Source organism: Meles meles, chromosome X, assembly GCF_922984935.1.
Source record: "Meles meles chromosome X, mMelMel3.1 paternal haplotype, whole genome shotgun sequence".
In the NCBI taxonomy this organism is placed as follows: domain Eukaryota; kingdom Metazoa; phylum Chordata; class Mammalia; order Carnivora; family Mustelidae; genus Meles; species Meles meles.
The window spans coordinates 89,497,750-89,523,945 of NC_060087.1; the positions used below are offsets into that span (position 1 = coordinate 89,497,750).

Below are 26,196 nucleotides of genomic sequence, written 5' to 3' on the forward strand. Positions count from 1 at the left end.
TCAATTTCAGAACATTTTAATCAACCTCTAAAGAAACCTCATACAATTCAGCTATCACCCCCAGCCCTGAGCAACCACTAATCCACTCTCTGTCTCTACGTATTTACCAATTCTAGTCACTTCATATAAATGGAATCATATATAGTCTTTTGTGACTGGCTTCTTTCATTTAGCATGCTCTCAGGTTCAAATTAGAATATGAACACTTGTTTGGAAGAGTATGCAAAGAATTTGTATTAATTCCTTTTTAATGTTTGCTAGAATTTATCTGAGAAGCCATTTCAGCCTAGGTTTTTTCTTGTGGGTATTTTTAAGAGTTATTTATTAACCTCTTTGTTATACATATTTTCAGATTTTGTTTTCTATTGGTTCCAGTAGTTTTTGTGTTTCTAGGAAATTTTCCATTTCATCTAAGTTATTTAATTTATTGTTATATAATTGTTCATAGGGTCCCTTCATAATATTTTTTATTTCTAGAAGGTTGGTAGTAACCTTCCCTCCTTCACTTCTGATTCCAGTAATTTCAGTCTTTTTTTCTCCCTGGTTAATCTAACAAAATGTTTGTCACTTTTGTTGATCTTCTTTTATAGAACCAACTATTAGTTCCATTGACATTCTCTACTGTTTTTGTATTCTCTGTCATTTATTTATCTAATCTTTTTTTAAATTTTATTCCTTCTGCTTACTCTAAGCTTAATCTGCTCTTTTCCCAGGGTCTTAGGCATAAAATGAGATTATTGATATGTGATTATTCTTCTTGTTAAATATAGGCATTAGTATTAGTATTTATAAATTTTTCCCCAAGCATTACTTTAGTTGCATCTCACATTTGGTATGTCAGGTCTTCATTTTCATTCATCTCAAAGGATTTCCTAATTTTCCTTGTGATTTTTTATTTGACCCATTGGTCATTTAAAAGTATGTCCAATTCATGTTTCTGAGTTCCTCAACTTTCTGTTATTGATTTCTAATTCCATTCCATGGAGTCAGAAACATACTTTGCATTAAATTTACTGAGGATTGTTTTATGGTCTATGATATGATCTATTCTAGAGGTATTTCATGTGCTCTTGAGAAGAATGTGCACTCTGTTCATGCTGGGTATAATGTTTTATAGATCACTTTAAGGTCAAGTTCATTATGGCACTGTTCAGGTCTTCTATTTCCTTGTTTATTATCTAATTGTTCTATTATTGAAAATGGGATACTGAATACCCCAATTCTTATTGTAGACTTGTGGATTTCTCCCTTCATTTAAATCAGTTTTTGATTCATGTATTTTGGCACTCTGTTGTTACTGCATATATAATTTCGCTCTTTCTGATGGGTTGACTCTCTTATCATTGTAAGATGTCACTATGTCTAATGACATTTTTTGTTTTAAAGTCTATTAGATATTAGTACAGCCACTCCAGCTTGCTTACAATTGCCATCTGACTGATAATTCTTTCTATCCTTTTACCTTCCATCTGTTTTTACCTTTTTTAAAAGATTTTATTTATTTATTTATTTGACAGAGAAAGAGATAGCAAGGGGGGGAACACAAGCAGGGGGAGTGGGAGAGGGAGAAGCAGGCTTCTCACTGAGCAGGGAGCCTTATGTGGGGCTCGATCCCAGAACCCTGGGATCATGACATGAGCCGAAGGCAGACGCTTAACAGCTGAGCCACCCAGGTGCCCCTGTTTGTATCTCTGAATATAAACTGTGACTTCAACAAATAGCATAGAGGTAAATCTTGCTTGTTTTTCCAGTCTAACACTCTCTTTGACTAGATTGTTTAATCCATTCATATTTATTGTTACTATTAATATAGGTGGACTTGAGACTGCCATTTTACTATTTGTTTCCTACATGTCTCTAGGGTTTTTTGTTTTTGTTCCTCTATTCATCCTTTTGCATTGAATATTTTCTAATGAAAAATTGAAATTTCTTTAATAATATTTTTACTACATATTTTCAGGTAGTTTCATAGTGGTTGCTCTAGGGTTTACCATACAAATCTTAACTGAATTGACTTCAGATACATAGAAACTTAATTCCAATGATATAAACACCTTATTCCTACATTAACCTATTTCTTTCCCCACTTTTTTGTACTATTATTGTTATACATATTATTTCTACACATTATTAACCCAACAATACACTTTTATAATTATTACTGATATAATTTTATGTCTTTTAAAGAAGCTCAGAGAAGAAAGAAGAGCAAATAAATATTTGATGTTTTTTTATATTTACTTTCTTAATTCCCATTTCTTGTTCTCTTCACTTGCTCCTGTAGATCTAAGTTACCATCTGGAGTCATTTCTATAGTCCAATACAGCCCTGCCTCACCCACCTCCTATGGCCTATTATTGGCAAATATACTGCAGTTTTATATGTTATAAACCCAACACTGCAACTATGTACATATTATTTTATAAAATTACTTTTTCAATCAAGTAAGAGAAGAAAAATGCATTTAGACTATCTCTTATGTAATTACCTTTACCCATGCTACTTTTCTATATGTGTAGATTTAAATTATTATCTGAGGTCAATGATTTCCACCTGAAGAACTTCCTTTAGTATTTCCTGTTAAGTCAGGTCTGCCAGCAACAACAGCTTATGATATGTGGGAAGACTTACATTTTATCTTCATTTTTTAAAACACGGCTTTATTGGATACAGGATTCTATAATGACAGTTGGTTTCTTTGAGCACTTTGAATAAGTTATTCCACTGCCACCTCCATTGCTTCTGATGGGAAGTCAGCTGTTGCTCTGATTGGGGTTCTCTTGTAAGTAATGATTCATTTTTCTCCTGTTGCTTTCAAGAGTTTTTCTTTGTCTTTGACTGTTAGCATTTTTATTACGATGTGTCTGTGGATTTCTTCTTTATCCTACTTGGGGTGTGTTGAAATTCTTGGATGTGTAGGTAATGTTTTTCATCAAATTTGGGACATTTATATCCATTATTTATTGGAATATTTTTTCTGCTTCTTTCTCTTCTCTTTTTCTGGTCCTTTCATTACAAGTATGTTGGAGTGATTAATGGTCCTACTCTCTGTTCAACCTTCTTCATTTTTTTTTCTTCCTGTTCTTCAGCCAAAATAATATCATCTCATTTAATACTTATAACCCAATGAGGTAAGTAGTATTATTATCCTCATTTAATAGATGAGAAAACTGAGGCTCAGATAGTGACTTCCCAAGGTCATGAAGTGATAAGTGTGGCTGTAAAGTTCAAACATAGGTCTGATTCCAAAGTTTGTACTACATCCTCTATATCATATTTCCTTTCTATTCTCCAGCAACTAGAAACACACAACTGAGGGATTTGGGAATGGGTGGCGCTCTTCTAGAGACTGCTTTCTTCCCATCCTCCTTTAGGGCAAATTCATATACCTAATGGTAAATTCATATACCTAATATATAACATATATTAAATAGTCATTCAATGTTTATTGCTTTGAATTCAATGATTACTCAATGGTAGCTAGCTTAAATGACTATGAGAACATCAATATTTTGATCTAAATGATTTCATTAGAAAAATATATAGCTTTTTGAAGACACTGATAACTTTATGGGGAAGCATTCATTAAATATGTAGATTTATGAAAATACATATTGTCACTGCTGATAGTTCTCACTCAACAGCATTTGTTGATGTTTAGGCCTGGGGTGTAGTCCTTTATTTACTAGGTGGTTATAATTAGGGATAATAGGGACCTCTAGTAAATAAGTATTTCAACATTTAATTAGTTTTTTAGTTCTGCATATAGGAGGCGATATTGGAAAGAATGTTATCTTTATGGACAAATACTGAAGACCCCAGATAAATTACAAAGATTTAAAAAAAATCCTTAGAAATAATCATTTGTAATTTGTCCTGAGAAAATGATACTTTTTGTATCCTAAACCTCATACTTGGCATGTCTGTCCTATATAGTCTTTGATTATAAAAAGTGTTTTCTACCAATTCATCCTGAAACTGAGAGGGATTATCTTAATTTTTCTCTCCCTCAGTTTCTCTTCTTCAAATCCAAACAAACTCTATCTATACACAAATTCTAGATCCAAGATTCTGATGCAAGGAAGACCTCCTGGGACTCACCATCTATATATCTTTTAGCTACCACTGATTTCTGTCATGTTATCTGTAGCAGATGATATGAGAGAAGCAGCCTGGAGATCTGACCGTTGCTTTTTGTTCTTTCCAAATTCTATCACCAATATTTTCCCACGTAGTTTATATCCATTTACTAGATATAATGCTTGTCTTGCTATCTCCTTATCTAAAAGAGAAAGAAAAAAAATATCAATTTACATAGGGCTCAATTCTATTCCAAGTCTAGTTTATTTTGTTTTGTCTCAGAGTTAAATGTAGGCTATAAGGTTATATAGTTATTTAATTTTATTCTCTTTTCCATAATTTCAAATTTGTATACTCAGCAAGATTAAACTAATGGCTAAGAATAATGACAATAAAAACTTAAAATGGATGTATGAGAGTACCTCCTAATTCAAAGATAAGGTTAAAGAAATAAGAACATAGACAGTGTGCCAAAGAAAGCTACGCTAAGCTATAAATAATAATATATGAACTTCTTAGATAACAGATTACAGGTATTGTGATAATGAAATCATTTTCAAAAGAGATGACATGAATAAAAGATGTTATCATGTTAACATTTTGTTACTTTTTTCTTTTGATGGAAGAGTGGGAACCCTCATTAGGATAAGTTTAAGAATTCTTACACCCAGGGGCGCCTGGGTGGCTCAGTGGGTTAAGCCTCTGCCTTCAGCTCAGGTCATGATCTCAGGGCCCTGGGATTGAGCCCCGTATCGGGCTCTCTGCCCAGCAGGGAGCCTGCTTTCCCCCCACCCTCTCTGTCTGCCTCTCTGCCTACTTATGATCTCTCTCTCTCTGTCAAATAAATAAATAAAATCTTTAAAAAAAAAAGAATTCTTACACCCATATGGATGCTTGAGGTATGGGAGTATACAGTATATAGCAAGAGTTTTCAATTTATGGGCCTCAGAGCCTGGATGTGGGAAATTTGGAAGTGGAATTATTGCCCAGAGTCTGTGAAATCACAGGCAAATAAACAATGTCTTTAGACTAAACCAACTTATGTCCCACATATGTATATACTGAAAATTTTCAAATGTTAAACTGCTGTTACTAGTAAAACAGCTATTTACCTTAAAGTACTTAGTTTATAAACTCTTTTTATTATATATTTTTTCAATTAATGGGTCATATTAGCTTGAGATGAATAAAATATATTTAAGTTTAAAAAGGGCCCTCATACCTGAAAAGACTGAAAACCACTAGTATAGAAGATCCACAAACCTCCAACATGATAGGAAAGATGGTATAAGAATGTATGAAAAAAGTGGAGGGGAGTTTTGGTACTGCTTACATGTAAAAGCACTTGCCTATACACGGACTACTGGGCTGTTTATAAGTAATGATAGTTTAGGAATAATGAAAGGTATAGCTCCTACCCAGATTCCACCAAAATAAACAGTCTGGTCTGTTATAGAAAATGAAATTCCTATATCATTATTCTCTTTTAATTAGATTACTGAAGTCATGTATTAAGATAGAAACAATTGTTAAAATAATTTAACATCATTTACTAGTTAATTATGGATTATTAGTGAATTAGCACGTTAACTTATAGTCTCTTAGTCTCAAAGGAATAGGGCATAAGGCAAATACAAGTATTCTGACCAGAATATCAATATATTAATAAGTAATATAACTTCAACTAGAAATACTGCCATCAGCAAAGGGAAGGTACATTTTGATAGAAGTGCCAAGACTAGGGAAAACTGAGGACAATGGGATACAGTGGTCAGTCATGTATTGTCAACGGAGGAAAGGAAGCACAGAAGGGAGGATAGAGGAACACTGAAAACACATTTCCCTTACTTCTCTTTCCTTCTTCCCATGTGCTTGTTCAAGCACATACTTCTTACGTACTATGGAGAAATCAAAGGGCTAGGTTTAAATTAGAGGGGGTATAAATAATCTCCAATGAACTGATGCTATAATTAATTGTCCAGATAAGGCTACTTACTAGGAAAGGTGATAAAAGCCTGCCCCCTCATTCGTCCAGTCATCATTCGGAATTGAATTGGAGGTCCTTTTTTCTCCTGGAACCGAGCGAACAATGAGACAAGATCTCTTTCGGTCACTCGAGGGCTAAGGTTCTTCAAGTATAACACCTAATATAAACCGAGGATCAACAAAAATATCACATGAGGAAGGTAAGGCAACTATTTCACTTTGGTCAGAATTAGTTCCAGATAAAGATGGCAGATTGAATACATGCACCTAATTTCACTCCCTCCAGAAAACTCTCTAAAACTATAGGGACTTAAACACACAAACACACACACACACACACACACACACACACACACCAGAAAGAACAAGGAAATGAAGCAATTAGCAACAATATTCTGGAAACTGAAAAATAATTAGATAAGTGTACTAAGAAAACTGAATCTTAAACCAGTGTTGAGGAAAGCCAGAAACCAACCCAGTACACACCTAAGAATCCTCAAATAGTTTAGATAGCTTCAGGTACCTCTGGGAATGAATGTACAGGGATAAGGTTAAGATAAGGTAGGTAGGTTGAACGTTGTTTAAAAGTCAACTAGATCTTGAATGCCTTTCCCTAAAATTAGCTACTAGGTAAAGGCCAATCCCAACCCTGGTGAATAGTGGTAGCTCATTTGCTGAATATGGGGAATGCCAGACACAGATGAGGGTGTAAATACTATAACTGAACACAAGGAGATTAAGAGAAATAATGCACACTAAATATGATGAGCCCCAAGAGAAAAGATAAAAAAAAAATACTGGTTTGGCATCGGAAATTTCTCCAACAAATAGACCAGCCAGATCATTTTAAAATGAAGCTAAAGGTCAACAAGGACTGCTCATGTGCTCAGAACTTCCAATCTGCTTTTTGGCCCCCTACTCATAAATATGGGCACGGATTACCAGGAATCTGAGGAAAGCCTCTAATGTCAAAGAGAGAACAGAACAAACCGAAATGAAGCAAATGAAAAAAAAAAAAAAGCCAACAGATCATGCAGGGTGAAGAAAACTTCAAAAAATCATCACTAATACTCTTAGAGAAATGAGACAATATTCTATTAGGAATGGGATGCTATTAAAAAAAAGAACATTCAAGAAAACAACAAAGAGTCCTCTAATGCAATTTAAGTTCTGATCAGCTTAAAATGATTGTTATAACTATGTTTTAAGGAAGCCCCATTGTAACCCTAAAGAAAATACCTATGTAAGATATGCAAAACAAGAAAAGGAAAAAAGCACATCACTACAAAAAAAATCAATGAAACACAAGGAAGACTTCAAGAGAGGAAAAGAGGGACAAATGAGCTACAAGACAGAAAACAAATAATAAATGGGGATAGTAAGTCCTTCCCTATCAATAATTACAAGTAAGTATGTTAAACTCCCCAATCAAAGACACAGAGTGGCCGAATGAATAAAAAAACAAGTTCCAACTATAGCTGTCTACAAGAAACTCACTTTATATTTTAAGGCCACATATAAACTGAAAATGAAAGGCTAGAGAAAGATACTCCATGCAAATGATAACCAACAGAAAGCAGGGTTGGCCATACTTCTTTCAGACAAAATAGACTTCAAGTCAAAATTGTCACAAGAGACAAAAATGGATACTATACAATAACAGAAGGGTCAATTCACCAAGAACATATAACAAGTATAAATATATATGTACCCAACATCAGAGCACCTAAATATATGAAGCAAATATTGAGAGAACTGAAAGTAGAAATATATAGCAACACAATAATACTAGGACATTTCAGTACCTCAATTCCAATAGCAGAAGGAAAAGAAGAAAATTTACAAATATGTGGAAATTATATGTCATACTCTTGGGTCAAATGGGTCAAAGAAAAATAAGAAGAGAAATTAGAAAATATCTTTAGACAAATGAAAATGAAACCACAACGTAACATTAATGGAATGCAGCAAGAACAGTACTAAGAGGTAATTTTTTAAAATTTAATTAATTAATTTATTTTTTCAGCATAACAGTATTCATTGTTTTTGCACAACACCCAGTGCTCCATGCAATACATGCCCTCCCTATTACCCACCACCTGGTTCCCCCAACCTCCCACCCCCGCCCCTTCAAAACCCTCAGGTTGTCTTTCAGAGTCCATAGTCACTAAGAGGTAATTTTATAGTCACAAATGCATAAATTAAAAAAGAAGATCTTAGGGGTATCTGGCTGGCTAAGTCAGTCAAACATGCAACTCTTGATCTCAGGGTTTTGAGTTCAAGCACCACCTTGGGCTTTGGAGGCTACTTAAAAAAGATAAGAGGAAAGGAGAGGAAAAGAGAGGGGAGGGGAGGAGAGGGAAGAGAAAAAGATCTCAAATAAGCAACTCTACAACTTAAGGAACTAAAGAAAGTATCAAAATAAGCTCAAAGTTAGTAGAAAGAAAGAAAGAAAGGTTAAAGCAAAAATAAACAAAAGAGATTAGAAAAAAAAACAACTAAGATGCTGTTTTGTTTAAAAAAAGATCAACAAAATTGACTACCTTTAGCTCAACTGAGAAAAAAGAAGACTCAAAATCAGAAATAAATGAAATGTTACACCTAATGCTACAGAATTAAAAAGGATTACAAGAGACTACTACCAACAACTATATGCCAATAAATTGGATAACCTAGAAGAGAAGGACAAATTCTTAGAAACATACAACATACCCAGACTAAATCATGAAGAAAGAGAAAACCTAAAAAGATTTAGAATTAGCAATGAGACTGAATTAGTAATCAAAAACCTCCCAGCAGGGTGCCTGGGTGGTTCAGTGGGTAAAGCCTTTGCTTTCCGCTCAGGTGGTGGTCCCAGGGTCCTGGGATCCAGCCCCACATCAGGCTCTCTGCTCCGCGGGGAGCCTGCTTCCTCTCCTCTCTCTGTCTGCCTCTCTGCCTAATTGTGATCTCTGTCTGTCAAATAAATAAAATCTTAAAAAAAAAAAAAAAAAAAACGCCTCCCAGCAAAGAAAACCCCAGGACCAGATGGGTTCATGGGTGAATTCTACCAAACATTTAAAGAAGAATTACTGCCAACCCTTCTCAAACTCTTCCAAAAAACTGAAGAGGAGGGAACATTCCCAAACTAACTTTATGAGGCCAGCATTATCCTGATACCAAAAGGAAAAAAAAATGACACTATGAGAAAACTACTGGCCAATATCCCTGATGAATACAGATACAAAAATTCTCAACAGAAACGCAGTAAAATGAATTCAAAAACACATTAAAAGGATCATATACCATGACCAAGTGAATTATCTCTGAGATGCAAGGATGGTTCCACATACAAAAATCAGTGTGATATGCCACATTAACAGAAGAAAAGATAAAAATCACATGGTCATCTTAATAGATGCAGACAAAGCACTTGACAAAATCCAACACCCTTTCATGATAAAAATGCTTAAGAAACTAGGAATAAAAGGAATTTACCTCAACACAATATAGGCCAAATATGAAAGGCCCACAGCTAATGTTATGCTCAACAGTGAAAAACTGGAAAGCTTTCCCTCTAAGATCAGGAATAAGGCCAGGATGCCCACTCCTGTCACTTCTATTCAACCCAGTTCTGGAAGTCATGGCCAGAGCAATTAGACAAGAAAAAAGAAATAAAAGGCATCCAAATGGGAAAAGAAGAATTAAAATTATCTCTGTTTGTATATGACAAGATCCTATATGTAGAAAACCCTAAAAACTCCACAATTAATTGTTTTAACACAAGTAAAACGAATAAATTCAGTCAAGTTGTAGGATGCATACGAAAATTAGGAGCAAACAAAATCAGCAAAGTGAAAAGGCCATACACAGAATAGGAAAAAATATTTGAAGATCATATATCTGATAAAGGATTAATATCTAAAATATATAAGGGGCTCCTAACATGAAATAACAAAAAAAAAACCCCAAATAACCCAATTTTAAAAATGGGTAAAAGACCTGAAAGACCTGAATAGTCATTTCTTCAAAAAAGACATACAAATGGCTAACAGGTATATAAAAAGATGCTCAATATCACTAATCATCAGGAACATACAAATCAAAACCTCAATGAAATATTACTTCACACCCGTTAGGATGGCTATTACCAACAATAACAACAAAAATAAGTGTTGGTGAGGATATGGAGAAATTTTAAACCTTGTATGCTGTTACTGGGACTGTAAATGAGTATAATCACTGTGGAAAACAGTATGGAGTTTCCTAAAAATATTAAAAATAGAACTAAAATATAATCCAGCAATCCACTTCTGGGTATATATCCAGAAGAACTGGAATTGGGATCTGGAAGAAATATGTGTATTCCCTTGTTCACTGCAGCATTATTTACCATAGCAAAGACATGGAAACAACCTAAATGTCCACTTACAGATGAATGGATAAAGAAAATGTGTATAAACACAATAGAATATTATTTGGCCTTAAAAAAGAAAATCTTGTCATTTGCTACAACAAATCTTGGAAGACATTATAAATAAACCAAACACAGAAGAACACATACTATATGAGAATTTGTAGAATACTAAATAGGAATTTATATCAGGCATCTAACATAACCAAACTCATAAAAGCAGAATAGAATCATGTTTTCCAGGAGGCTAGGAGGAGGGGTAACTGGGAAGATGTTCATCACAGTGTACAGTTTCACTTATGCAAGATGAAGAAGTCCTATACATCTACTGTACAGCATAGTGCATACAGTTTTCAATACTGTATTAGATACTTAAAATGTATTAAGAGGGTAGATCTTAGTTAAATGTTATCCAAGAAAAAGGAGGGAGGAAATTTCTAGAGGTGATGGTTAAGTTTAGGGCATTGTTTTGGTGATGGTTTAATGGTGTACACTTATTTTCAAACTCATCAAGCTACATAAATTAAATATATACAGCTTTACTGGGCATTATATGTAAGTGATGAATCACTAAATTTTACTCTTGAAACCAACATTTCACTATATGTTAACTAACTAGAATGTAAATAAAAATCTGGGGCACCTGGGTGGCCTAGTTGGTTAAGTGTCTGCCTTTGGCTCAGGTCATGATCCCAGGGTCTAGAATTGAGCCCCACATTGGGCTCTGTTCTCAGTTGGGAGCCTGCTTCTCCTTTTCCTTCCCACTCATGGCCTCTGTTACTATCTCTGTCTCTCTCTCCCTCAAATAAATAAACAAAATCTTTAAAAAAAATTGATACTAAAAAACCCAACTGAACAAAAAAATGTACAGCTTCTTATACATCAATTATACTTCAGTTTAAAAAAAACAATGAAGGAAGTTAAGGACTTGTACACTGAAGACCACAAAATATTGCTCAAAGAAATTAAAGACACAAATAAATGCAAAATTGTCCCATATTCATGGGATGGAAGACAACACTGTTTAATTTTACACATTACCTAAAGTGATCTACAGATTTAATTCCATCCCTATCAAAATCTCAATAGTATTTTCTAGGGATAGAAAAAAAAATCCTAAAATTCATGGGGAACCACAAGAGACCCCCCAAATAGCCAAAGAAATCTTAAAAATATAACAAAACTGGAGACTTCACACCTCTTAATTTCAAAACATATTACCAATCTATAGTAATCAAAACAGAGAACTACTATAATGACAGTTATATAGACCACTAGAACAGAACAGAACCCAGAAATAAACCCACACATTTACAGTCAACTGAGGGGCAAGAAACACAATGGAGAAAAGATAGTTCCTTCAACAAGTGGTGTTGGGAAAAGCTGGTATACACATGCAAGAGTAAAATTGGACTCTTAATTTGTATCACACACAAAAATCAACTCAAAATGTATTAAAGTCTTAAACATAAATCCTAAAACTCTAAAACACCCAGAAGAAAACATAGGGGGAAAGCTTCATGACATTGCCTTGGCAATGATTTCTTGACTATTACATCAGAACCACAGGAAGCAAAAGCAAAAATAAAGTGGGACTTTATCAACTGAAACACTTGTGTACAGCAAAGGAAACAATCAGCAAAGTGAGAAGGCAATGTACAGAATGGCACAAAATATTTAGAAACCATATATCTTATTAGAAGTTAATATCCAAAATATATAAGGAACTCTTACAACCCAACAGCAAAAAGACTACACAATTTTAAAAAAATGGGCCCAAGACCTAAGCATTTTCCCAATGAATACATGTAGGAAATAAGTTGAAAAGGATGTAGATAAATCAGAATTCTTGCACACTGTTGGCAGAATGTAAAATGGTACAGCTATATGGAGAACAGTATAAAGGTCCTGCAAAAAAGTAAAAACAAACTACTACATGATTCAGCAATCCCACTTCCAGATACTTATCCAAAGAATTAAAATCAGAATATCAAAGAGATAACTGAATACACACATTCGTTGAAGACTGTTCACAATAGCCAAAAGGTAGAGACATCCATCGTGGATGAATTGATAAAGATATGATATACACACATACAGTGGAATATTATTCAGCCAGAAAAAAGAAATCTGGTCATATGCTAAAACATGGGTAAATCTTGACTGCACTATGTGAAGTGAGATAAGCCAGTCACAGAAGGACAAATACTATGTGATTTCACTTGTATGTGGTATCTACAGCAGTCAAACTCATTGACGAAAAATAGCAGTGGTTGTCAGGGACTGGGGAGAGGGGGAAATGGGAAGTTGCTGTTCAATATTTATACAGTTCAGTCATGCAGGATGAAAAAGTTCTAGAGATTTGCTATACAACACTGTGCCTATAGTTAACAATACTCTAATGTATACTTAAGATTTTGTTATGAGGGTATATCTCAACTTACATGTTTTACTACTATAAAAAAAGATGGAGGAAAAATCTCTATGTGTTAGCTGGAATAAATTATATCCTTTATAGTTAAATGGAACTTGAGAAGAATTCAGACAGAAGCAGCATAAGCAAACAGAAAACAGAGCCCACTTAAATAAGTTAATCACTGAAACATGAATAAATATATTAAACACTATAATAAGCAAGAGACTCTATGTCTCATAGACTTTAGAAGCTAGATAGTTACATATTTAGCATTTAACGATACTTGTAACTTAAAGGCAAAGGCACAGATTAAATGACCTGTGATTCACTTAAGTAAATTCAAGTGTTCTAGAGTTTTGGCTCTGAAATACTTAACGTAAAAGCATCATCAAATTAAATAACTATAGAAAGGAGTATGTGGAACATACTGCAAGTTTCTCACCAAATAGGAAAGATCCATACTAAGATTGTTCCCTTTGATATGAACACTTTTAAAAAAAATCAAGACTTCTGGTTGAGGTGGCTTGGTCACTTCTTGCTTGGGAGCATCTTCTTTGCTCCAAACACACACACACACACACACACACACACACACACACACACACACATCCATCTACATGGATATAGATGTATGTATGTATTAACAACACACATATATATTCATATATATAAAGGTATGCACAACAATACAGCTAAGTTCAAAAACAAGATAAACATTTCTGTGAAACAGAAAAACATATTCCAAGTGATAATACAAGATGAAACTTCTGGGCCTCCTTCTGCAATATACAGTATTATTTTGTATGTTTTGAACTGTATATAAATAATATATTGTATGTACTCTTCTGCAGGTATCTGTTTTAATGTTTAAAAAGGAGACTATTTTTAGGACAGTTTTAGATTTACAGAGAAACTGAGAAGATAGTACAAAGAGTTCCTGTAACTCCACATCCAGTTTCCCCTACTACTAACATCTTACATTACCATGGTACACTGTTAAAATGAATGAATGATTACTGATACCTTATGATTAACCAAAGTCCATAGTTTATTTAGATTTCCTCAGTTTCCCCCTAATGTCTATTTTCTGTTCCAGGATTCCATCCAGGGTACCAGAGTACATTTAGTTTTCTTGTGTTTTAGGCTCCTCTTTGGTTGTGGTAGTTTCTCAGAATTTCCTTGTTTTTAAAAATCTTGACAGTTTTGAGTACTGGTCAAATATTTTGTAGGATGGCCCACTACTAGGATTTTTTTGTTGTAGTTTTTCTCACGGTTAGACTGGGGTTATGGATTATGAGAAGGAAGACCAGAGGGGAAAGTGCAGTTTTGATCACATATCAAGCATGCATGCTATCGACATTATTAATGACTGTTGATGCTGGCCTTGATTACCTAACTGAGGCAGTGTTTGTTAGGTTTCTACACTGCAATATTATTCTTTTGTCCTGCCTTTCCACACTGTACAGTTTGAAAGTCACTCAAGAGCTCAGAACTAAGGAGTGGAAAGTTATGCTCCCCTAGTTTGAGGTGGAGCATCTATATAAATTATTTAGAATTCTTCTATGTGGGATATTTGCCTTCTCTCCCCTAGTTATTTGATTTACTCAATCATTTTTATTATCAGTATGGAGTCATAGCTATTCATCCTATACTTTAGGTTATAATCCAGTATTAATTTACCCAAGTTTGCTGCACAAATTGTTCCAATTTTGGTCACTAGAAACTTTCAGTTGGCTCCTGTGCTTCTTTGATGTATACCCAACAATGTTTTTATGTTGGTATGTTCAGCACTTTCCTACTTCCTGTCAGTACAAAATGCTCAAGTTTCATCTTGTATACATCCTGCCCCAGTTCTAGAGCCAGTCATTTCTCTGAGAAACCCTGGTGACTATATATATGTGCACACATACATACATAGAGTGCAAGCAGGGGGTAGGGGGGCAGGGGCAGAAGGAGAGGGATAGGGAGAGAGAGAATCCTAAGCAGGCTCCATTTCATAACCCTGAGACCATGACCTGAGTTGGATGCTTAACCAACTGAGCCACCCAGGTGCCACCTTGATTCCTTCATTAGAGAATGGCATTACAAACTACAATTTGGGTGCTGAACGTGCTTGTTGCTACTGGAGTATCACTTCATTTAGAAGTAACCTCCTGAGAGGTCAGCTGACAGAGAAAAAATCGTGTATTTATACTAACCTGTGTGTATATACATATCAATAAATATTTTATATGTAACCATCTTTATCTATGTCAAGTTAAACATGATTTCATACTGATGTCTCTAACTCTAAACCATTGAATGAATCATTCCAGCTTCTTTCTGTAAAATTCCACCAGTGAGAAATCTGGCTCCCAACACCTGCCATTCATTTACTTAATTGCTCCATCTCATTATACACATGAATCAGTATCAGGATTGCTAACCAGTACCCCCATGAGACGCAACCTTTTTAACTAGGGTACAGTGATTATATGCAGTTCTGTTTTTAGTCTTCTAGACTCTACATATTTCCAAAGATGCTTAAGTCAGTAACTTTCACCCCCCCATACCTTCACTGAAGTTGCTTCACGTATTTGTAACATAGATTCTCTTGTCAGAGTCTGCATTCTTTCCTGGGGTTCCCCTACCTCTCAAATGGTTTTTAATATTTGTGTACATTAAGGGTCACTCTTTATACTGTACAGTTTTATGGGTTTTGACAAATGTGTATCTTGCGCCCATTATTATATTATCATATAGAGTAAGTTTACTACCTTAAAAATCCCCTGTGCTTCACCTATTCTTTTTTCCCAACCCCTTAAACTCCTGGCAACCACTGATCATTTACTGTATGTTTTTGTGTTTTCTGGAATGTTATATAATTGGAATTACATAATATGTAGTCTTTTCAAACTGGTTTTCACTTATTAATATACTCATAGTTCCTCTATGTTTTTTTGTGGTTTGCCAGATCATTTCTCTTAATTGAAGAATTATATTCCACTGTATAGATCCAGCACAGGTGAATGTCTCCATTCATCTACTGAAGGACATCCTGACTGCTTCCAGTTTTGGGCAATTGAGTAAAACTATTATAAACACTCGCATGCTGGTTTTTGTATAAATAATAGTTTTCAAATAAATTGGGCAAATAACTAAAAGTGTAACTTCTGGATTATATGGCAAAACAATGTTTAGCTTGGTAAGACTACACAACTGACTTCAAAGAAGTAGTACCATTTTGGATTCTCAAAAGCAATGAATGAGTTCCTGTTGCTCAGCATCCTCAATAGCCTTTGATATTGTCAGTTTTATTGTGAATTTTAGCCATTCTAATAAGTGTATAAAGGCATCTCATTATTGTTTTATTTTGTAATTCTCTGATGACAAATGATGATGAGCTCCTTTTCATATGCTTATTTGAGATGTATATAACTTCCTTTTTGAGGTGTCTGTTCTTTTGTCATTTTTTAATTGGGTTGTTTTACTACTGTTGAGTTTTAGGAGGTCTTTGTATATTTTGGATACAAGTCCTTTATTAGACATGTTTTACAAATTTTTTTTCTAGTCTGAGGCTTGTCCTTTGATTTTCTTTAAAGTGTCTTTCACCTAGCAGTAGTTTATAAATTTAACAAAGTTATGATTTTTCAATTGTTTTCTTTCATAAATCATGCTTTTGGTGTTGTATCTATAAATGTATCACCAAACACAAGGTCATTTAGATTTTCTATTTTCTTCTAGAAGTGTTACAGTATTGTGTTTTACATTTGGATCTATGATCTATTTTGAGTTAATTTTTTTTAAAGAACGTAAGATCTGTGTTTAGATTCCTATTTTGCATGTGGATAACCAGTTAGTTATTATAGCACAATTTCCTGAAAAAACTATCTTTCCTTCATTGAGTTGCCTTTGCTCCCTTGTCAAAGATTAGTCCATTATATTTGTGTGAGCTTATTTCTGAAGTCTCTATTCTGTTCCATTTCGGGAGTATCTTTTTTTTTTTTAACCAAAACCATCCTTTTTGATTACAGTAAATCTTAAAGTTGGGTAGTATCAGTCATCCCACTTTGTTCTTCTTCAGTATTGTGTTGGATATTCTGGGCCTTCTGTTTTTCCATACAAACTTAGAATCAGTGGTCTATATCCACAAAATAGCTTGCCAGGATTTTATTGGGATTGTGTGGAATCTACATATCTACATATTGGGAAGAACTGACATCTTAACAATATTAGGTCTTCCAATTCAAGGACATAGGATATCTCTGCATTTATTTATGCCCTTCTTTAATTTTTCAGCACAGTTTTGTGTGTATAGATCCTATACATGTTTTGATAGATTTATAATTTAGTATTTCACTTTTTGTGGTGCTTTCATAAAAAAGTATTGGGTTTTAAATTTCAATTGTTCATTTCTTAGTAGAAAGAAAAGCAACTGGCTTTGTATATAAACCTTGTATCCAACCTTGCTACGCTCCACTTATTAGTTCCAGTAGTTATTTCACATTGTTGTTATTGTTGATTCTTTGGGATTTTCTACATAGACATACATGTCATTTGTGAAAAAAGACAACTTTATTTTCTCCTTCTCGATCTGTGTGCTTTTCCTTTTCTTATTTTACTACATTAGCTAGCATTTCTAGTACAATACTGAAAAGTAATAGCGAGGGGATTTATTCCTGATCAAAGGGGAAAGCACTCAGTTTCTCACACTAAGTACAATGTTAGCTGTAGGGTTTTGTAGATATTCTTTATCAAATTGAGGATATTTTCTTCTATTCCTAGTTTGATTAGAGTTTTCTGTTACGAATGGTTTTTGGATTTTGTCAAATACCTTTTCTGTATCAACTGAAATAATTATACGATTTTTCCTCTTTCATTTGTTGATATGGTGGATAATATTAATTGATTTTCAAATGTTGAATCAGCCATAGGTACCTAGAAAACTCCTACCTGATCATGGTACATAACTATTTTGATACACTGTTGGCTGTGATTTCTTAATATTTTGATTTTTCAATCAAAATGTTTTAATCAGGGGCGACTGGGTGGCTCAGTGGGTTAAGCCTCTGCCTTCGGCTCAGGTCAGGATCCCAGGGTCCTGGGATCGAGCCCTGCATCAGGCTCTCTGCTCAGCAGGAAGCCTGCTTCCCCCTCTCTCTGCCTGCCTCTTTGCCTACTTGTGATCTCTATCTGTCAAATAAATAAATAAAATATAAAAAAAAGAAAAGAAGCTTTAAAAAATGTTTTAATCAAATATTTTTATTTTCCTAAAATTTAGGATTTTTGCATCTATGATCATGATATTGGTCTGTAGTTTTGCTTTATTCAATGACTTTTTTATCTGGTTTTGGTATTAAGCTAAGGCTGGTTTCATAAAATGAGTTAGAAAGTGTTCCCTCTGTTTCTATTTTGTAGAAAAGATTGTAGAGAACAGGTATCGTTTTGAGATTCCATTTTCACCCCTTTCAGCATATCAATTACACTTCATTTTATAATTTTTAGTGGTTGTCTTAGAGTTTACAATATTCATTTACAACTAATCTAAGTCCACTCTCAACATTACACCATCTCACAGGTAGTACAGATAACTTGTAACAGTTATATACGCCAAATACTAATTCCTCTCTCCTACTCTTATAACATTACTGTTTTATAACATCCATTTTCCCATATGCTATAATTGCCTAACATACTGTAATTATTACTTTGAACAGTCACCTTTTAAATCACTTTAAAACGAGAAAATAAAAGATTTTATTTTATCTTCAGGTGTTCTTTCTCCTATACTCTTCTTTGAAGAGATCTGATTTTCTGACCTATATCATTTTCCTTCTCTCTGGAAAACCTTTTTTTAAAAAAATAAATATTTCTCACAAGGCAGATTTACTGCTGACAAATTCCCTCAGTTTTTGTTTAACAAAGTGTTTTTTTGTTCACTTTTAAAGGATTTTTTTTGCTGGATATAGATTTCTAGGTGGATGGGTTTTTTTTTTTTCCTTTGATACCTTAAATATTTCACTCTTCTTGCTTGCATGGTTTCTGACCAGAAATCCAATGTAATTCTTATTGTTCTTCTATAGGTAAAGTGTTTTCTCTGGGTGTTTTCAAGATCTTCTCTTGTCTAAGTTTTCTGTGTTTGAACAAGATATGCTTAGGCGTATTTGGGGGTATTTACCCTGGTTGGTTGTCTTTCCAGATCCTGAATCTGTGGTCTGGTGTCTGTCATTAATCTTGGAAAATTCTCAGCTATTCCTACTTCAACTAGTTCTTCTGTTCATTTCCTTTATTCTTCTGGTATTCCAATAGCATGTGTGTTACAGCATTTGAAATTGTCCCACAGTTATTAGCTATTATTTTCCTTTTTTTACAGTCTTTTTTCTCTTTGCATTTCAGTTTGGGAAGTTTTTATTGACATGTCTTCAAGCACACTGACTCTTTCCTTGACCACTCCCAGTTTACTGATGAGTGTATCTAAAACGTTCCTTTTTAGTGTTGCTGATTTCTTGTATCTCCTTTTGATTCTGAGTTTCTATCTGTTTACATTACCCATCTGTTCTTGCATATTGTGTATTTTCTCTGATAGACTCTTTAGCATATAAATCATAGTTATTTTAAATTCCATACATCTTGTAATTCCAAAACCTATATATCTGAGGAGTTTGGTTCTGATGGTTGCTTTGTCTCTTCAGAGTGTTGTTTTTCTTTTAGCATGCCTTGTAATTTTTTTGTTGAAAGCTGGACATGACGTATAAGTTAAGAGGAACTAAGGTAAACAGGGTATTAGTACAAAGTTTTGTTACTCTGGCCAGGAGTTGTCAGTGCTACACTCTAGCTGTAGGTGACACAGGTTTCAATTACTTCTAATGTCCTTGTTTATTCTCCCCCTCTTTTGGGGGGTTTCCCTAAAAACTCCTTAAAGTCTGAGCCTTGCAAGTCTTTTACCTGTAATCCATAGCTATTGCACTGAAGCCCTATTGATGTAGTGGTAAAGTGTGGAGCAAGAGAAACATTCTGTAATCTCATAATTAAGTCTCAAGTCTTTTACTATGCCTGTGTCCCCAGCCTGTAACCTTCACAAGCGTTTCATAGCTTTTTTTCCTCTCTCTTAGATGAGACAGGAAGGCTAGAGGCATCTGGAGTTGGGTAATTTCCCTTCTAGCAAGCTGAAGGCTTTGGCAAAGTTGTTTCACTTGCTGGGTATCCCCCTGTTAGTCGAACCTCTGGATATATTTCAAAATGATTACTTTTTCCTTCTCCATGCCAGGAACAGGAGATTGTTTCTTGGCCCTTCCCCCCTTGAGAACCTAGTGGAGTTCCTGCAGCTAAAAGTAATGCAAATGTGAGGGCCCTCACAGACTGAGGCCCCTAGAGTTTGTCAAACAATCTACATTCTGCTTCCAGAAATTTGTCGAGGTTACCACTTGTTCCTACCAGTTCATGGCGCCAGTGCTTTTTCATCCTGATAAGCTGTGGTTCTCTGTAATTGCCTGCCTCACCAGATTTGGGGGTTGCAGTTTGCTCTGTGACTTCAGTTCTCTGATGGGTCCAAGAAAAATCATTGCTGTTTCCTTTGTTCAGCTGTTTTTCTTGTTATAAGACATGAGTGACAACTTCCAAACACTTTACATGTTGGAGCTGAAACCAAGTAGCTTTTTTCATTCAATATTGTTTGTGAGTTTCATGCATGTTGATACCTGTAGTTCTATTTTATTCATTTTCTATATTGTACAGAATTCTGCTTTATGAATAAACCATGCTTTACCCATTATCCTGCTGATGAACAAGTGTGTTGTTTATAAACAATGCTACAGTGAGTGTCTTCAAAGTATCTCCTAATGTGCATACTTAAGAGTTCCTCTAGGATAGATACCTAGGAGTGGGACTGTGGCCTTTTAGTGTACAAGCATCTTTTATTTTACTAGGAATTGCCACAACATTCATAAAAATGATTGTCTTCATTTATATTCATCCAGCAGCATATTAGAGTTCTTACTACTCCATATGTTCACCAATACTTGGCATTGTCAGGCCTTTAAAAGTATGCCAACCTCCTGGATTTGCCAACCTCCTAGGTTTTCACTGTAGTTATATTCTGCATTTCTCTGATCACTAATAAGTTTTGTAGTCAATTGGCTATTCATGTTTTTTCCCCTGTGAATTGCCTGTTCACATCTTCTGGTCATTTTTATTGGGTTGTTTGTATACTTCTTATTGGTTTGTAGGGAAAGATTTCCTTAAAATGACTCAAAAAGCACAAACCATCAAATAAAATACTGATGGCTTGATTACATTAAAATGACAGACTTCTATTTAACAAAAGACATCAGAAATAATGTTCAAAAGATAAGCCACCCATTGGATGAGTATATTTGCTAAATAAGCAACATATGTTTGCATCCAGAATTTAAAAATAATTTCTTGGGGCACCTGGGTGACTCAGTTGGTTAAGCATCTGACTCTTGATCTCAGTTCAGGTCTTGATCTCATAGTCCTGAGTTCAAGCCCATGCTAAAAAAATTTTTTTTTCTGTAAATAATATGACAAACTAAACAATCAAATAATAGGCAAAGAAAATAAACAGGCAAAACACACAAGATTACTAAAAAGCTAACAAATGTATGATTACAAGCATAGCTTCATTGCCAATCATAAACATGCAAATTAAATCAATGAGATACCTTCAAACATTTTATACTGGCAAAAATAACAAGTCCAATACTGAAGAGTCTTGGCAAGGATATGAAAGAGATTCCTGAAACCTGCTCATGGTGTTGAATATATACATATATATATATCATTGTAATTCCACTCCTAGGAATGTAATCTAGAACGGTAATTCTTAAATAGTCACTCTTAGGCCAGTAGCATCAGCATCTCATGAGAACTTGTTGGAAATGCAAATTCTCAGGCCCTACTCCAGGTCCACTTAATAAGAAATTCTGAAGGTGGAGCCCAGCAACCTGTCTTTTAACAAGCCTTCCAGGTGATTCTGGTGCATACTAGCATTTGAGAATCACGGCAATAGAACAAGATTTTTCCAACTTTTTTGACTGAAATCTGTAGAAAGAAATGCATTTTACATTCTGGCCCACATACATACCACACACACACACACACACACACACAAACACACACACACAAAACCAAACCAAAAGCTCTTTCCAGAAACAGTAATCACCCTTACTCTCTAGAATGTACTTTGATATTTTCTATTCTATTCCATTTTGTTTCATTAAAAAATTGCTTGCTGTGACCTACTAATTCTAACCTAAAGTTTGGAAAACTGTTCTAGAGAAACTCTTGTACATGTACAGTAGGAGGTACATACAATGTTTGCTGCAGAATTGTCTGTAATAGCAAAAATAAAAAGAAAATATCTTCAGGAGAATGCATAAATTATAGTATATTTCTACAATGGAATACTGCATAGTTCCTTATATTATTAAAATAAGTTTCAAAAACATTTTGTATATTGAGTTAAAAAAGCAAGTTGTAAAAGGATATGTAGAGTATGATATCATCTATATAGTTTTAAAAGATGTAAAACTATATGTTGCTTATTAATATATAAATATGTAGTAAAAATATAAAACATGCATCAGAATGATAAGTAACAAATTCAGGATAGTAGTTACCTCTGGAGAGGAGATCGGGAAATGGGATTGGTGAGGGATACATGGAAGTCTTCAGGTCTATCTATAAGGTTATATTATTTTCCTAATTAAGCAACTATGGAAACTACCAAGAACTGATGAAGATGGTTGGCTAGGTATAAGGGTATTGCTATATTATTCCCATTTTTAGTATATGTGCTGCCGAAGCGAGCACGCTATATTATTCCCTATAACTTTTTGTATAGTAGAAATATTTTATAATAAAAAACACAAATCAAGCTGCCCTTGAACTAACAGCAAGAATATATTAGAATTGTAATCACTCAAAGGAAACTGCTTTAATATCCCTCATCTACAATGTATTTTTTTCTTTTTTTTTAATTCAGGGATAGCCAGAAGCTAACATTATTTTGTTTTGTTTTGTTTTTTAAAATAAACACAACCAAGTATATGCTCCAGGGGCTTGTGCTGCCTCTTTGAATGACACAACAATAAAGTTTTCCATTCTGGATGTAACATACACCAGTAATGTGAAATAATGATGTGATCAATAAAACAAGGATTATTTGCAATTCTACTTATATATTTGTTAATTTCTCAAGACTTAGAGATCCTGCACTTTCATTTTGCTGCTTAGTATCAGAAATTTAAAGTCATGTCATATGAAAGTCAGGGGGAGCATTCTAAAGAAAAATACTCATGTAGTAACAGTAGACCCTACTCACAACCAGGTGGCCACTTATTTATTGACTAATTACAGAGGCACAATGGCTACCTGATACAGTGATCCTATGAATATTACTTGATTTATTACTAGCCTAGGAAACTGGAAGTTACTTTTCCTTCAAGACTCTAGTAGATGAGGACTAGAGTCTCATCAAGATTTCTTTAAAATTCTAAGGGTAGCTTAGGACCTTAGGAAATCACAAAGAACATCATAGGAAATATGCTACATATATAGTTCGCAGAGAATTAATAGTCAAAGTCAAGGAAAAACACAATCACAGTGTCTATGTCATGATTCCTTGGTATAACCAAAGCTAATTTAAAAGTGTTAATTTAGGTAGAGGTAAAGAAAAATGAAAACAACCCATGTTTTTTTTTCTTGGTTTGGCCTATACCTTGTTTGGCTCCCCTGGATTATATGAAGAAAACATAGGAATTTTTCGGATCTCTTCCTCTGACAAACGATTTCTCTGGATCTCATCTTCTGGGACAAATTCTATTGGCTGCGTCAGCTTCTTAGGCCCAGTCCAACACTGCTCAGGTGAATTATCAATAACTTTTGCCACATGGAGACTGGGACCTTTACCCTGTGCTGCCTGTTTTCCCTTGTCCTGGAGTAATGACGGGTTCTCAGCTGTGCCACTATCTCCCACTGATGTAGCTGAGACCAGTGAGTGGGAAGCAAAGGGTTCACCTCTCATAAGTTGGAACTCTTCAAGACGTTTTTTCATTATCATCTCTTGGTAAAAACTTTCCAGGTTGTTCATGGGATCACCTTTGTTCTTCTTTTGGGGTTCATCTAGATCAAGACAAAGAGATAGGGAAGTTCTACAAAGCCTACCAACACAACCTTTGACAAATAAATAAAATTAAATCTTGGATCTCAGACACAGAACTTCGCTGGGGCAAGTTTGACAAATAACAATAGTATAAAGCTATTTTAATGTGGTGCATCTCAAGCAAGGCTGGAACTACGGTGAAGCAGGTGAGGCACCTCAGGTGCAAAATTTAAGGAGGTGCTCACTCTCAGATTCATGCAAGTACATGCACCTAACTGATAAAGACATTAAAAATGTAACCAGTATGGCATTATTGCACTTGACAAAATTAATTCTTAGTATCATCTACTACTAAGTTCATATTCAAATGGCTCTGATTATCTTAAAAGGTATCTTTTTACACTTGGATGTTTGATGCAAAATCTAAACCAGGCTTTGGCTGTTTTATCTTTTAAGTCTCTGATTTTAAAACAGTGCCCCGTCTTTTCTACCCCTCCAACTCATTTTTTCTCCATCTTATTGAATTATTAAAGGAACCACATCATTTGTTCAGAGAACAAATGTAAATTGACATTGTTGCTCACATTATTGTTTAACTTGATCCCCAAGTTAACTTGATCCCCTCTATTTCTTACAACTGGCAGTTAAATCTAGATCTATGCTGTCTAATACAATAGTCACTGGCCACACAAATCTATTTAAATTAATGTTCTAGATGTCAGTTCCCCAATTAAACTAGTCGCATTTCAAATGCTCAATAGCCATATGTAGCTAGTGGATACCATAATGGGCAGAATAGATAGAAACCATTTACATCATTGTGGACAGCTGCATTAAGGTAGTGCTGATCTAGAGATTTGATTAGATTCAAGTTCAGTATTTTAGGCACCAATCATCCATAGGTAGAGGTGTACTCCCTATTACATCATGTCATAAGGCACATAATGTGTGGCGGTCTCACTTTAATGACACTAAAGTTGATCAGCATATTCAGGTGGTATTAGTCTAATCCCTCCATTATAAAGTTTTCCCACTCAACTAATGGGTTTTGTATCCATTAATGACCATTGCCTAGATCTGTTATTTATTATAAAACTGCAAAATGGAGGTCCCCAAATTATTTTATTTTGTATTTATTAATTCTATTATTTCTTTTGTATTTATTATCTGGAAATCTATAATGAACTTACTGTCAATTATTTGGTTTCCCCATATATAGCTCATATAGGAAAGGCTGGACAAATGCTTGCTTTTTTTCCCCCCAGTATTTACCAACTACAAAAGTAATGAGTTGGTACCTTAGAAATTTCCAATGGTGACCAATGATTATTTTTAGTATAACTGTAAAATCATTTTTATATGTTGGATGTACTTCAATTAAATGTAATTTATTTCTTTTAGTGGTCAAATTATCCCACTTGGGACCAATAAGTCCCTTCAAATTGGCTTCTATGTTTTCCTGTTTTTTGGCACAGAAAGATGTCACAAGTTCATTTTGAATATTTCCTGACTCAAACCTAGATTATTTCTCCAAGGATCCCTGGCTCCTTTTAATTGGAAATAGTATTTAGAAACCACAATGTGTTGCTAGTTGTGTTCATAGCTGTTGAGTTGTTTTGTTGCTTTTAGGCCTTTTCAGAGGAAAAGCTAGGAAATTCTTTTAAAAGAAAAATAAATCATGAGTTCCTACTGGTATTTCCACTTTAAATTTAAGATTACGAGTTTTTTACTCAAATGCCTTGATTTTAGACTTGTATCTCTTTTCACCTATGCTTAAAATATGGGCTCAATGATATTAACAAACTTATTTATTAGCTTTTTCCTATAACATATTTATAGAATTTTAAAATATCAAAAACAATACTAAGATAACTATTAATGATAAAACTACTAAATGCAGTTTCATACATCTTTGCAGTTATTTTTGTCCTTAAAATATATCAAATTAGTAATGTACAAATGTTGTTCTAAAGTCCCTTTACACAGTTGTTTTTTTCTATATGGTTACGTTACCTATACCTATACCTATACCTATACCTATACCTACGTTATAGGTAGGTTTATTTGCTTTGGGTTATTTATGTATTTTAGGAATTGATTTTTCCCTTTTCATTATTATGCAGAACATTTATATGAGCTTAAAGTGAAAACTGTGTTATACGTTACCTTCACAGAAGTCTCACCTCCATCTCTGTCCCCTTCATCCCATTCCTTTCCTTC

The 26,196-nt window shown here is 34.4% G+C and overlaps 1 protein-coding gene across 2 annotated transcripts in view; it reads right to left on the minus strand.

Moving 5' to 3' along the window:
* Window positions 1-1,564: 1,564 nt before the first annotated feature.
* The window catches only part of RBM41 (RNA binding motif protein 41), a 56,546-nt gene continuing 31,914 nt past the window's right edge, over window positions 1,565-26,196 (minus strand). For both annotated transcript variants that reach the window (XM_045996078.1, XM_045996079.1), the window contains 3 exons: window positions 23,593-23,996; window positions 6,077-6,224; window positions 1,565-4,282 (listed from right to left, as the gene is read on the minus strand). In XM_045996078.1, the coding sequence (XP_045852034.1) occupies window positions 4,116-4,282; window positions 6,077-6,224; window positions 23,593-23,996 (719 nt within the window). In that variant the 3' untranslated portion in view covers window positions 1,565-4,115. The remainder of the gene's footprint in view (window positions 4,283-6,076; window positions 6,225-23,592; window positions 23,997-26,196) is intronic.